This window comes from Cebus imitator, unplaced genomic scaffold (genome assembly GCF_001604975.1).
Source record: "Cebus imitator isolate Cc_AM_T3 unplaced genomic scaffold, Cebus_imitator-1.0 Scaffold181, whole genome shotgun sequence".
Taxonomy (NCBI): domain Eukaryota; kingdom Metazoa; phylum Chordata; class Mammalia; order Primates; family Cebidae; genus Cebus; species Cebus imitator.
In genome coordinates this window covers 544,670-557,531 of record NW_016107496.1, presented here as the reverse complement: position 1 = coordinate 557,531, position 12,862 = coordinate 544,670, and the positions used below count along the sequence as shown (strand labels likewise).

The 12,862-nt window shown below is 39.9% G+C and overlaps 1 protein-coding gene and 1 non-coding gene across 4 annotated transcripts in view; both read left to right on the top strand.

The window, feature by feature from the left end:
* KANSL2 (KAT8 regulatory NSL complex subunit 2) overlaps positions 1-12,862 on the top strand; it is a 30,381-nt gene that overhangs the window by 9,472 nt on the left and 8,047 nt on the right. For 2 of the 3 annotated variants that reach the window (XM_017545700.2, XM_017545702.2), the window contains exons 5-8: positions 1,643-1,806; positions 4,096-4,262; positions 5,442-5,538; positions 11,764-12,017. In XM_017545700.2, the coding sequence (XP_017401189.1) occupies positions 1,643-1,806; positions 4,096-4,262; positions 5,442-5,538; positions 11,764-12,017 (682 nt within the window). The remainder of the gene's footprint in view (positions 1-1,642; positions 1,807-4,095; positions 4,263-5,441; positions 5,539-11,763; positions 12,018-12,862) is intronic. The other variant, XM_017545701.2, reaches the window with a different exon arrangement.
* LOC119473762 lies at positions 5,638-5,774 on the top strand. The gene has a single exon (XR_005202986.1). It is a non-coding gene; the product is annotated as a small nucleolar RNA SNORA2/SNORA34 family (small nucleolar RNA).

The window sequence follows — 12,862 nt, the reverse complement described above, 5'->3', positions numbered from 1 at the left end:
GTATTTTTAGTAGAGACGGGGTTTCACCATGTTGACCAGGATGGTCTCGATCTCTTGACCTCGTGATCCACCTGCCTCGGCCTCCCAAAGTGCTGGGATTACAGGCTTGAGTTGAAACAGAATTTTAAAAATTCAATGTTATTCTGTTAATTTAAAAAAATTTTTTATTTTTAGTAGAGACAGGGTTTCACCCTTGTTGCCCAGGATAGTCTCAAACTCCTGACCTCAAATGATCCATCCACCTCGGCCTTCCAAAGTGCTGGGATTACAGGTGTGAGCCACTGCACCCAGCCTATGCTTTATTTTTAAAAATCAGCTGTTAAGTCATTGAAATAAAACCATCAAAGGGCCGGGTGTGGTGGCTCATGCCTATAATCCCAGCACTTTAGGAGGCTGAGGTGGGTGGATCACCTGAGGCCAGGAGTTCTAAGACCAGCCTGGCCAACATGGCAAAATCCATATCTATTAAAAATACAAAAATTAGCCAGGTATGGTGGCAAGCACCTGTAATCCTAGCTACTGGATCCATCTCTATTAAAAATACAAAAATTAGCTGGGTGTGGTAGCAAGCGCCTGTAATCCTAGCCTCTGGAGTAGCTGGGATTGCAGTTGCCCACCACCACACCCACCTAATTTTTGTATTTTTAATTGAGATGGGGTTTTCACCATCTTGGCCAGCTTGGTCTTGAACTTCTGACCTCGTGCTCCTGACCTCTTGATCCACCTGCTTTGGCCTCCCAAAGTGTTGGGATTTCGGGCATGAGCCACTGTGCCCAATTTTTTTTTTGAGACATGGTCTTGCTCTGTCACCCAGGCTGGGGTACGGTGGTGCCATCTTAGTTCACTGCAGCCTCCCACTCCCAGGCTCAAGTGATCCTCTCACCTCAGCCTCTTGAGTAGCTGGGACTACAGGTATAAACTACCGTGCTCAGCTAACTTTTGTATTTTTTGTATTGACGGGGTTTTACCATGGTGTAACCCAGACTGGTCTTGAACTCCCAGGCTCAAGCAATCTGTCCGCCTTGGCCTTCCAAAGTGCTGGGATTATAGGCGTAAGCCACTGCACCTGGCCTCATTTCTTCGTTTTGAATTACATAAATCAGAGCCAGGGAACAGTCTTCCTTCCACACATTAATCACTAGCATAACTTTTGGAGGTTCTTTTTTTATTTTTTGAGATGGAATCTCTCTCTCTTGCCCAGGCTAGAATGCTGCAGTGCGATCTCAGCTCGCTGCAACCTCTGCCTCCGGGTTCAAGCAATTCTCCTGTCCTAGACTCCCTAGTAGCTGGGATTACAGGCGCCCACCACCATGCCCAGCTGATTTTTGTGTTTTCATTAGAGACAGGATTTTGCCGTGTTAGCCAGGCTGGACTCTAATATAATGCAAATAACTGTGAAAAATAGTAAGACATTTCTTTTCCCCCATTTTGTGAAATCACAGATTAGTGTTCTTTCTTGGAGATTTTCTCTTTTATTTAAGTACCACTTGAATAATAAAATAGTTTGTGAAAACATTATGTTAAGGTGACTATCTCAGTACCGAACTTGTTAAATAACAAACTTAGTCTCGCATCTCTACTCTTTTAAACTTGGGTTTTATTATTATTTTCTTAGGCTTTGCTGAATTCTGTTTTATTCCAGACATGCTGGTGTCTACACGGCAGAAGAAGTAGCCCTGATTATGCGTGAGAAGCTAATTCGTTTACAGTCTTTGTACATTGATCAGTTTAAACGACTTCAGCATCTGCTCAAGGAGAAGAAGCGCCGGTACTTACATAATCGCAAAGTGGAACATGAAGCTCTAGGCAAGTTTTATGCCAATTCAGCAAGCTGTTGTGGGTTTAATGTGTGGATTTGGCAGTATAGTCCTGTGTCGCTTAATGATGGGGATACATATGTTGTTAGGCATTTTTTTTTTTTTCTTTTGGAGTTAGGCGATTTTTATCATTCAAACTTCATAGAGTGTCTTAGGCTAACCTAGGTGGTTATAGCCTGCACCATACCTAGGCTGCAAACCTAGAAAGATGTTACTGTACTGAATACTGTGGGCAGTTGTAACACAGTGGTAAGTGTGTACCTAAACACATCTAAACATAGAAAAGGTACAGTTGAAGTTATGGCATAAAAGATTTTAAAAATGGCTTATCGCATGAATGGAGCTTGTAGGACTGGAAGTTGTTTTGGGCATGTGAGTGAGTGGTGAGTCAGCGGGAAGGCCTAGCACATTATTATTTACTACTGTAGATGTTTTAAGTACTGTACACTTAGGCTATACTAAACTTATTTGAAAAATTCTTCAATAATAAATTAACCTTAGCTTACTCAAACTTGTTTACTTTATAAACTTTTTTTTTTTAATTGAGACAAACATGCAGTCTTGCTCTACTGCCCAGACTGAAGTGCAGTGATGCCATCTCAGCTCACTGCAACCACTGCCTCCTCGGTTCAAGCAATTCTCTGCCTCCGAAGGTTCAAGCCACCTCAGCTTCCTGAGTATTTGTGATTACAGGCGTGTGCTAATTTTTAAATTTTTAGTAGTGATAGGGTTTTGCCATTAGCTGGGCTGGTCTTGAACTCCTGACCCCAAGCAATCCACCCACCTAGGTCTCCCAAAGTTCTGGGATTATAGGCGTGAACCATTGCACCTGGGCTATAATTTTTTTTTTTTTTTTTTTAAAGACAGAATCTTGCTCTGTCACTCAGTCTGGAGTGCAGTGGCATGATCCTTGCTCACTGCAGCCTTGAACTCGTGGACTTAAGCTATCCTGGCTCAGCCTCCTGAGTAGCTAGAACTGCAGATGCACCACCATACTCAATCAGCTATTTTTAAATCTTTGTAGAGACGGAGTGTTGCTATGTTACTCAGGTTGGTCTTGAACTCCTGTGCTCAAGTGACCCTTCTACCTTGGCTTCCCAAAGTGCTCGGATTGATTACAGGGATGAGCCACTGTACCTGGCCTTTATAAACTTAAATTTTTTTTTTTTTTTAAACTTCTGGACTCTATAATAACACTTAGCTTAAAACACAAACACATTGTACGGCTGCACAAAAATGTTTTCTTTATATCCCTATAAGCTTTTCTAGTTTTAATTTTTTTCTTTAAAAAAAAAAAAAACTTTTAAACTTTTGTTAGGAACTAAGGTGCAAACACATACATTCACCTAGCCTACCTGGGCCTAGTGTCATTGTCTTCCACCTCCACATCTTGTCCCAGTGTAAGGTCTTCAGGGACAATCACATGCAGCAAGCTGTCATCTCATGGCAACGATACCTTCTGCAGTAACTTCTGAGAGACCTGCCTGAGGCTGTTTTACATTTAACTTTTTAAAAATAGAGTGGAGAACATTCTAAGGATAAATAATATATCGTAAATGCATAAACCAGTAACACAGTTGTTCATTACCAAATATTATGTACTGTGCATAATTGTTATGTGCTAGACTTTTACACAACTGGCAGTGCAGTAGGTTTGGTCACCAGCATCTCCACAAATGTGTGAGTTAAGCTATGATGTCACTACGCAATAAGAATTTTTCAGCTTTGTTATAATCTTTTTTTTTTTTTTTTTTGAGATGGAGTTTCGCTCTTGTTACCCAGGCTGGAGTGCAATGGCGCGATCTCGGCTCACCGCAACCTCCGTCTCCTGGGTTCAGGCAATTCTCCTGCCTCAGCCTCCTGAGTAGCTGGGATTATAGGCACACGCCACCATGCCCAGCTAATTTTTTGTATTTTTAGTAGAGACGGGGTTTCACCATGTTGACCAGGATGGTCTCGATCTCTTGACCTCGTGATCCACCCGCCTCGGCCTCCCAAAGTGCTGGGATTACAGGCTTGAGCCACCACGCCCGGCCTAGCTTTGTTATAATCTTATGGGACCACCATAGTATATATGGTCCATGATTGATTAAAAATTGGTCATATATAGCACATGACTGTAGTTAGATTTATTTGTGTCTTCGTACCTGGAATGGGGGAAAATTTGCTTTTGAAACTGCCTGTTTTTTACTAAAGATTTTTCTGTTTACTTGTTGATTTGGAGAAGTAACCTCGATAGGTTGCTTGGCAAATAACATCTTGACTCTTTTAACTCTAGGCAGTAGTCTGCTGACGGGCCCAGAGGGACTTTTGGCCAAAGAACGAGAGAACTTAAAACGATTAAAATGTCTGCGTCGATACCGCCAGCGATATGGAGTGGAAGCCTTACTGCATAGGCAGTTGAAAGAACGCAGAATGCTGGCCACAGATGGTGCCACCCAACAGGTAATTTGTGTGTATACTTTATTTTTATTTATTTTTATTTTTTTGAGATAATTTGTGTGTATACTTTATTTATTTTTATTTTTTTGAGATAATTTGTGTGTATACTTTATTTTTATTTATTTTTATTTTTTTGAGATAGAGTCTTGCACCGTTGCTCAGGCTGGAGTGCAATGGTGTGACCTTGGCTTACTGCACCCTCCACCTCCTAGGTTCAAATGATTCTCCTGCCTTAGCCTCCCGAGTAACTGGGATTATGAGTGGCTGCTACCACGCCCAGCTGATTTTTTTGTATTTTGAGTAGAGACGGGGTCTCACTGTGTTGGCCAGGCTGGTCTTAAGCATGTGACCTCATGATCCACCTGCCTTGGCCTCCCAAAGTGCTAGGATTACAGGCGTGAGCCACCGTGCCTGGCCATGTTCACTTTATTTACAAAGTTAGAGTAATTATCAAAACATTATGTCCAGTCTTGGATCTGAAATCTGACTTTCTGCACTTGACCTTTCTGACTTTCTTCACAGGCACAGTGAAAGCACTTAGCCTGAAGTCAGGAGGCATGGATTCTAGTCTCAGTCCCCACTGATGAGCTTTTTGTCTGTACAGACAGCTTTACTTTTCTGGGCCTCAGTATTCTTATCTGCATGTTGAGTAGTTGGAAAAAGTTTCTAAGTCTTTCGGCTCAGATATTCTTCATTTCAGAAATAAACACAGGTTAAGCCTAAATTGTTTGGGAATCTTGTTTTAAAAGGTGTGAAGGTAGAATAGGAGCAATTGAATGTCAGGAAGTAAGGTTAATAGGAAGAAAAGTTAAGTGATTATTCTGAAATTTGTTTTTGAAACCCTTGGTCTCTGTTTCACTAAGAGTAATTTTATTTGTTTCATTTGTTAATATTCCACCTAAGGTTACAATTTCCAAGTGTTCTGTTGGTAAAAGACAAAATCTTAAAACAGTTAGGCTATATCACACTTTTAGAATATGGAGAGGTATATTTGGGATTAAGGTTGACTCATTATATGCTAGATTTTAGTTTTTTGTCTTTTGCATAATATTGGTGTATCTATTTTTGTTAAATGTTGAATTTTCTAGCCTTTAAGATGTGCTTTTCTTATATGACTATTTTCATCGTAATTGTTTGTATGTTCTTTTGTGGGCCTATTTTATCTGTCTTTTTCCATTTTAGGCCCATACCACTCGTTCCAGTCAGAGGTGCTTGGCCTTCGTAGATGATGTTCGTTGTTCGAATCAGTCTCTTCCAATGACCAGACACTGCCTTACCCGTATCTTTTTACTTTGCCTGTTAAGGCTCTTATTTGTTAGTTTGAAGACTAGTGGGAATTTCTGTGCTAGTTTGCTTAATTGAAGGTTTTTGTTTTCCTTTGGCCCTGAATCAAGGCCAGCAGTTTGCCGAAGCTGTTGGTTTCAAGCAGGAGCCTAAAGAATTATCTTTCTATGGTCTGTTGGCCATTTCATAACTTTGGAAATGTAGTGGTCAATTCATTAGAAAGAAACATGAGTCATTTGTTATAGATGTGGGCTAATATTTATAGCCTTAATACTAGGGTTCCAGAATATCCATAAAATGTTTATAATTGTCTCAAGGTTTCTGATTTAACCTGCTTATTAGAACCCTAATGCTGTTAAATCTAATTATAACCTTAAAAAATTACTGTGGGTTTTCCACCCCAATTGAAAGGATGATTCTGCAGTGTGAACTTCTAGTATCATCCTTTTGTGTGGTTAGGGCCCTGGCTTCTATATTTTTATTTTATTTTTTGGAGACGGAGTTTTGTTTGTCTCCTAGGCTGGAGTGCAGTGGTGTGATCATGGATCACTGCAACCTCTGCCTCCTGGGTTCAAGCAATTCTTCTGCTTTAGCCTCCTGAGTAGCTGGGATTACAGGCGTGCACCACCACACCCCACTAATTTCTGTATTATTATTAGAGATGGAGTTTCACCATGTTGGCCAGGTTGGTCTCAAACTCCTGACCTCAGGTGATCCACCATCCTTGGCTTCCCAAAATGTTGGGATTACTGACGTGAGACACTGTGTCCGATGTTTGTTTTGAGACAGAGTCTCACTCTGTTGCCAGACTGGAGTGCAGTTGGCACCATCTTGGCCCACTGCAACCTCTGCCTTCTGGGTTCAAGTGCTTTTCCTGCCTCAACCTCCTGAGTAGCTGGGATTACAGGCATGTGCTACCACACCCAGCTAATTTTTGTATTTTTAGTAGAGACAGGGATTCACCATGTTGGTCAGTATGGTCTCAATCTCTTGACCTCGTGATGCACCTACCTTGGCCTCCCAAAGTGCTGGGATTACCCGGCTTTTATTTTTAATTAAAATTTTTATTTTTTTATTTTTTTGAGATGGAGTCTTGCTGTGTTGCCCAGGCTGGAATGCAGTGTCTCAGTCATAGCTCACTGCAGCCTTGAACTCCTGGGCTCACGCAGTTCTCCGACCTCAGCCTCTGAATAGCTGGGACTATGTGTGATGTGTGCCAGCATGCCTGGCTAATTATTTAATTTCATTATTACTATATTTTTTTGAAACAGAGTCTTGCTCCGTTGTGCAAGCTGGAGTGCATTGGTGTGATCTCGGCTCACTGCAACCTCTGCCTCTCAGGTGCAAGCAATTCTTGTGCCTCAGCCTCCTGAGTAGCTGGGATTACAGGTGTGTGATACCATGCCTGGCTAATTTTTGTGTTTTTAGTAGAGATGGGGTTTCACAGTGTTGGCTAGGTTGGTCTCAAATTCCTGATCTCAGGTGATCTGCCCGCCTTGGCCTCCCAAAGTTCTGGGTTTACAGGCGTCAGCCACCATGCCCAGCCATTAAATAGGATCTTTATGTGAAAGGCTTAATTAAATGTTGCTGGATTTCATTTGTGTGCAAGAAATGCCAATTATTTGGAAATTAAAAACTTACTTTCTTTAATAGGAAGAGGAGGAGAACCTCTTCTTAGTCTTTTGATAAGATGCTGATTTTTTGTTTTGCTTATTAAATGTTACTAATTTATTAATTACTACAACAGATGTCTCATAAGGGATTACGGTTCTTATTTATGAAATGTTGTGCAAAGTAAAGAAAAACTCTAAAGATAAATGCTTACAGCCTGGACAACACAGTGAGACCACATCTCTAAAGGAAAAATAAAAATTAACTGGGTGTGGTGGCATGTGTCTGTATTCTCAGCTACTTGGGAGCATCTTTTGAGCCTACCAGTTTGAACCCGCAGGATCATGCCACTGCATTCTACCTTGGGTGACAGAGCAAGACCTTGTCTCTTAAAAAAAAAAAAATAAAAGTCTGGGTGTGGTGGTTCACGCCTGTAATCGCAACACTTGAGGAGGTGGAGGCGGATGGATAGTGGGGTCAGGAGTTCAAGAGCAGCCTGGTCAAGATGGTGAAACCCTGTCTCTACTAAAAATACAAAAAAAAAAATTAGCCGGACATGGTGGTGGGCTACTGTAATCCCAGCTAGCTACTTGGGAGGCAGAGGCAGAGAATTGCTTGAACCTGGGAGGTGGAAGTTACACTGAGATGAGATCACACCACTGCACTCCAGGCTGGGTTACAGAGTGAGACTCCGTCTCAAAAAAAAAAAAAAATTGCTTAAAATACAATTGGGTGGTTGGGAGTGGTGCTTCGTGCCTGTAATCTCAACACTTTGGGAGGCTGAGTTGGGCAGATCATGAGGTCAGGATTCCAAGACCAGCCTGACTAATATGGTGAAACCCCATCTCTTCTAAAAATATGAAAATTAGCTGAGGGTCGTGGTGTGCACCTGTAGAGTCCCAGCTACTCGGGAGGCTGACGCAGGAGAATCGCTTGAACCTGGGAGGGGGAAATTGCAGTGAGCCAAGATTGTAGCACTGCACTCCAGCCTGGGCGACAGAGCGAGACTCCATCTCAAAAAAAAAAAAAATAATTGGGCATATTTAAAAGAAGATGGAAAAGGCTAATAGTTGAAAAGTGTATGTCTTCACTATAAATACAGTTGGCCTTTGAACAATTCAGGGGATTGGGGTGCTGAGCCCCCTACACAGTTGAAAATTTGTGTATAATTTTTGATTCCTCCAAAACTTAACTGCTAGTAACCTTTAGCTTACTGTTGATCAGAAGCCTTATCAACAACATAGCTGCCTGATGCTGTATTTTATATGTTTATATGTCATATATTGTATTCTTATAATAAACTAAGAAAATGTTACTAAGAAAATAGGAAAATATTTTTTTTCTGTTTATTAAATGAAAGGATTATCATAAAGATTTTTATTCTTACGGTCTTTATGTTGAGTAAGTGGAGGGGAAATGTTACTGTCTAGGATGGCAGAGGCAGAAGAAAATGCATATGTAAGTGGACCTGTGCAATTCAAGTCTGTGTTGTTCAAAGGTCACCTGTAAATAGGAAATAAAACAAGGAAAATTTAAAATCTATAAAATTGATATTCGTTCATACGTTTGTTTTAAAATAAAATTTTAAATGTGCAATTAGAATGAGTCAGTGAATTTCAAAAGTAGGTGAGAGTATGGTAAAATGAACCCTTCTAAATATTGGCAATGGGAATATAAATTGACATAAGCTTTTTGAAAGCAGTTTGAAAGTAATTCTTATTTCTTCACATGGTAATTTTTACCCCTGGAAATTTATTTTGAAGAGATAATCGAATGCAGACCAATATTTTTACATAAAATATTGTTTGAACTAAAGACAGCCTTAAAATTTTTTATCTTCCTGGACAATAGGGAGATAAATCATAGCACAACATAATATGGATTATTTTCAGGCATTAAATACATTTAACACAATTTATGAATTACAGCAGAATGATAGTGACAATCTGTATAGTGTCTAAACTGCATGAAACAAAATTCTGGGAGGGAACAACACAGATATGTGGTAATTTTTGCATGGCGTGGTTATGAATGCCCCCTTTTCACTGTTCCTTTTTTTTGGTTTTTTAAGGTGAGCTTGAATTACTTCTATAAGGAAAAATCTCAGTTTACAGATAGTATAGACTGTTTTATATATTTTTCATAATACTGTACTCAGATATAAAGCAAAGTTGAAAATGAAATGTATTTGAAAAGAGAAGGAAAGTGTTTTTTTTTTTTTCCTTTTATGCTCTTTCCTTTCCACTCCATAGTTGTCTAAGTTACTTACCCTTCCTTAAGTCCTTATCCCAGAAAAAGATGCGACTGCCATTGGTGACCTGTTAACTCTTTACTGTGGTCTAATGGAGACAGCACTCGACTGAAAGTGAAGGACCCAGACTATAGTTGTAGGTTAACCTTTCCCTTCTTATCTTCTTTGTCCCCATCTGAAAGGAAAGTGGGTGGAGGATGATGGGGGGAGTCCTTTTTTAGGATATTGTGGTATTAAAAACATAAGAGACCTGTGAAAGTCCTCTGAATTCCAGCGGAAAAAAGTTCTTGGCTGGGTGTGGTGGCTCACGCCTGCAGTCCTAGCACTTTGGGAGGCTGAGGTGGGTGGATCACCTGAGGTCAGGAGTTTGTTTGAGACCTGCTGGCCAACATGGCGAAACCCTGTTTCTACTAAAAATACAAAAATTAGCCGGGTATGATGGTGGTCGCCTGTAATCCCAGCTACTCAGGAGGCTGAGACAGAATTGCTTGAACCTGGGAGGCCCAGGTTGCAGTGAGCTGAGATTGTGCCACTGCATTCCAGCCTGGGTGACAGAGCGAGACTTTGTCTTAAAAAAAAAAAAAAAGTTCTGGTTGAAACATTTAATGGATAACATTTTAAATATTAATAATTTAAGAATGGGCTTCTTAAGCACATTAGATATGCTTAGGTTTAAGCATATAGTGCAAATCTGATGGTTCCCATTAGGTTCATATGTTTATTCATTTGGTTATTCATTCAATAAATACTTGTTTGCTTTGTACCATCTTCTGTTTCTTTAGAATAGTGGTTTTCAATTGGGGGCCATCTTGTTTTCCAGTTGGCAATGCGTGGATAAATTTTTGGTTGTTACACCTCAGAGATACAGGTGCTACTGACAGGCCAGGAATGCTGCTATACATCTTTCTTCCAACAAAGATGTACCTGGTCCACAGTGTTGGTAGTGTCACAGCCGTCACACCCTACTTGAGAGTTTAGTTATTTCCAGGTATGGATTGAAAGTAATGGCTTTATTCAAGAAAGTTTATATGGTTTAAAAAATTAAAATGTAGGCCAGGTGCAGTGGCTTATGCCTTTAATCCCAGCATTTTGGGAGGCCAATGTGGGTGGATCACCTGAGGTCAAGAGTTTGAGACCAGCCTGACCAACATGGTGAAACTCTGTCTCTACAAAAAATACAAAATTTGCCAGGTGTGTTGGCACATGCCTGTAATCCCAGCTATTTGGGAGGCTGAAGCAGGAGAATTGCTTGAACCTGGGAGGCGGAGGTTGCCGTTAGCCGAGATCATGCCATTACACTCCAGCCTGGGCAACAAGAGCAAAACTCTGCCTCAAAAAAAATAAAACAAAAAAACAAAAAAAAATAATTAGATTTTTTATTTTTAAGATTACAATTCCATAATCCAGCTACTGTCAGTTTATAGAAAAATTGTGTTTTCTGATTAAAAATAAGTCTAATTTTAAAATAATGCTTATTAATCTAGAAAAATAATCAGGTAGTTAAGATTTCAAGAAATGGTAGCACTTGCATAAAATGTGTTTTGTAGAGTAACTTGAATTTTATTGTATCTAATCATGATCTTGATTTTGATTCATCCTACAGAGCTTCTTTGCTAACTTGGAAATAAAGCCCTTCTACCTTTAACAAAAGTTGTTGTAGAGTCCTTGCAGTGTTTCTGGAGTACTTTTTTTTTTTTCAGTGGGCCTTCATAAGCAAAATTTTCTTCTTCCTTTAGGATCAGAAAAGGGCTCCCCTGAACTACCACACTCCCCCAAAAAACAAAAAGCATTGATATTTAATTTCTTGTCAGTATATGATACCTAGTGACTTTGCTAGAGCTGTTTTCCCCTATTCCAATGTGCTTGAAATGAATTTATCATGTAGTCATCTTTGGAAACAAGGTCCAAGAAACTGTTGAAAAATTTGCCAGCCTGCTAAGGGAGCAGACACGTTGTATTTCTTGACTCTTTGGAAGGGCTGTGTGGGGGGCATTTTCAAGGCTATTTGCATTTGCCACTACAGTGTTTATTCTGGACAGGTGTGTGTTCCTGGGAGTGTTATTGCTACTTGCTTAAGGGAGAATGGATTAGTGTCTAGTTTAAATGACTAGGATCCTGAAAAGGAGGTTGGAGACTAGTTTTAAATTACTGGTAGAGCTAGAATTTGATGCTAGTAAATGACATTTATTTTGAGAAGTAACTTTAAAAATTGCTAACTACATTTGGTATTTTGTATCAAATGTAGCTGAAATTTATCTTGTATAGTCCAGACCTTAAGTTTTACGTGGCAGAGCATGCTATTTATATTTTATGCTTTCGATAGATTGTGCTTTATTTCCCTTGACCATATTTCTACAGATATTTGTCAGGATACGAATCAGGTTCTCTTCAAGTGCTGCCAGGGATCTGAAGAGGTACCCTGCAACAAACCTGTTCCTGTAAGCCTCTCTGAGGATCCCTGCTGCCCACTCCATTTCCAGTTGCCTCCTCAGATGTATAAGCCCGAGCAGGTACTGTCTGTGCCAGACGATCTGGAAGCCGGCCCCATGGATCTGTACTTGAGTGCTGCTGAGCTTCAGCCCACTGAGAGTTTACCTCTGGAGTTCAGTGATGTAAGTTAGAGAAGCTCTGCTCTGGCTCAGGCCCTTGAGACAAGGCCTTATTTATTAATGGTGAGGAATAGGTTAGTCTTTGGTGGTTAGGAGAATTGACAGTTTTTGAAGTGATATATATGTATGGTTTTATTTGTTTTTATTTTTTATTTTTTTTGAGACGGGGTTTCGCTCTTGTTACCCAGGCTGGAGTGCAATGGCATGATCTCGGCTCACCACAACCTCCGCCTCCTGGGTTCAAGCAATTCTCCTGCCTCAGCCTCCGAGTAGCTGGGACTATAGGCATGTGCCACCATGCCCAGCTAATTTTTGTACATGGTTTTATTTGTATGTTAGCATACTAATTTAGAGAAATCTGCCTTACCTGATTTTTTTTCTAGATACTTTTTCATACCTTTTTAGGGATACAATTTACATACCATAAATTGCACTCTTTGAAAGTGTATAATTTAGCGATTTTTAGTATATTCACACTATCTGATTTCAGGTTTTCATTATCTCCAAAAGAAACTCAATTACTGTTATGTCACTCTTCATTTTCTTCTCCCTTCAGCCCTTGGCCACCATGAATCTACTTTTTGTCTCCAAATTTGCTTGTTCTGGACATTTCATATCAGTGTAATAGTATATGTATCCTTTTGTGTCTGGTTTGTTTCACTTAGCATAATGTTTTCAAGGTTTATCCATACCAGCATGTATCAATACATCATTCCTTTTTGTGACTGAATTAATATTCCATTGTTTGGAAATACAGCACTTTAAAAATCTGTCAGTTGATGGATATTTGCGCTGTTTCTGCTTTTTGGCTTTTAAGGAATATACTGTTATGAACTTTTTTTTTTTTT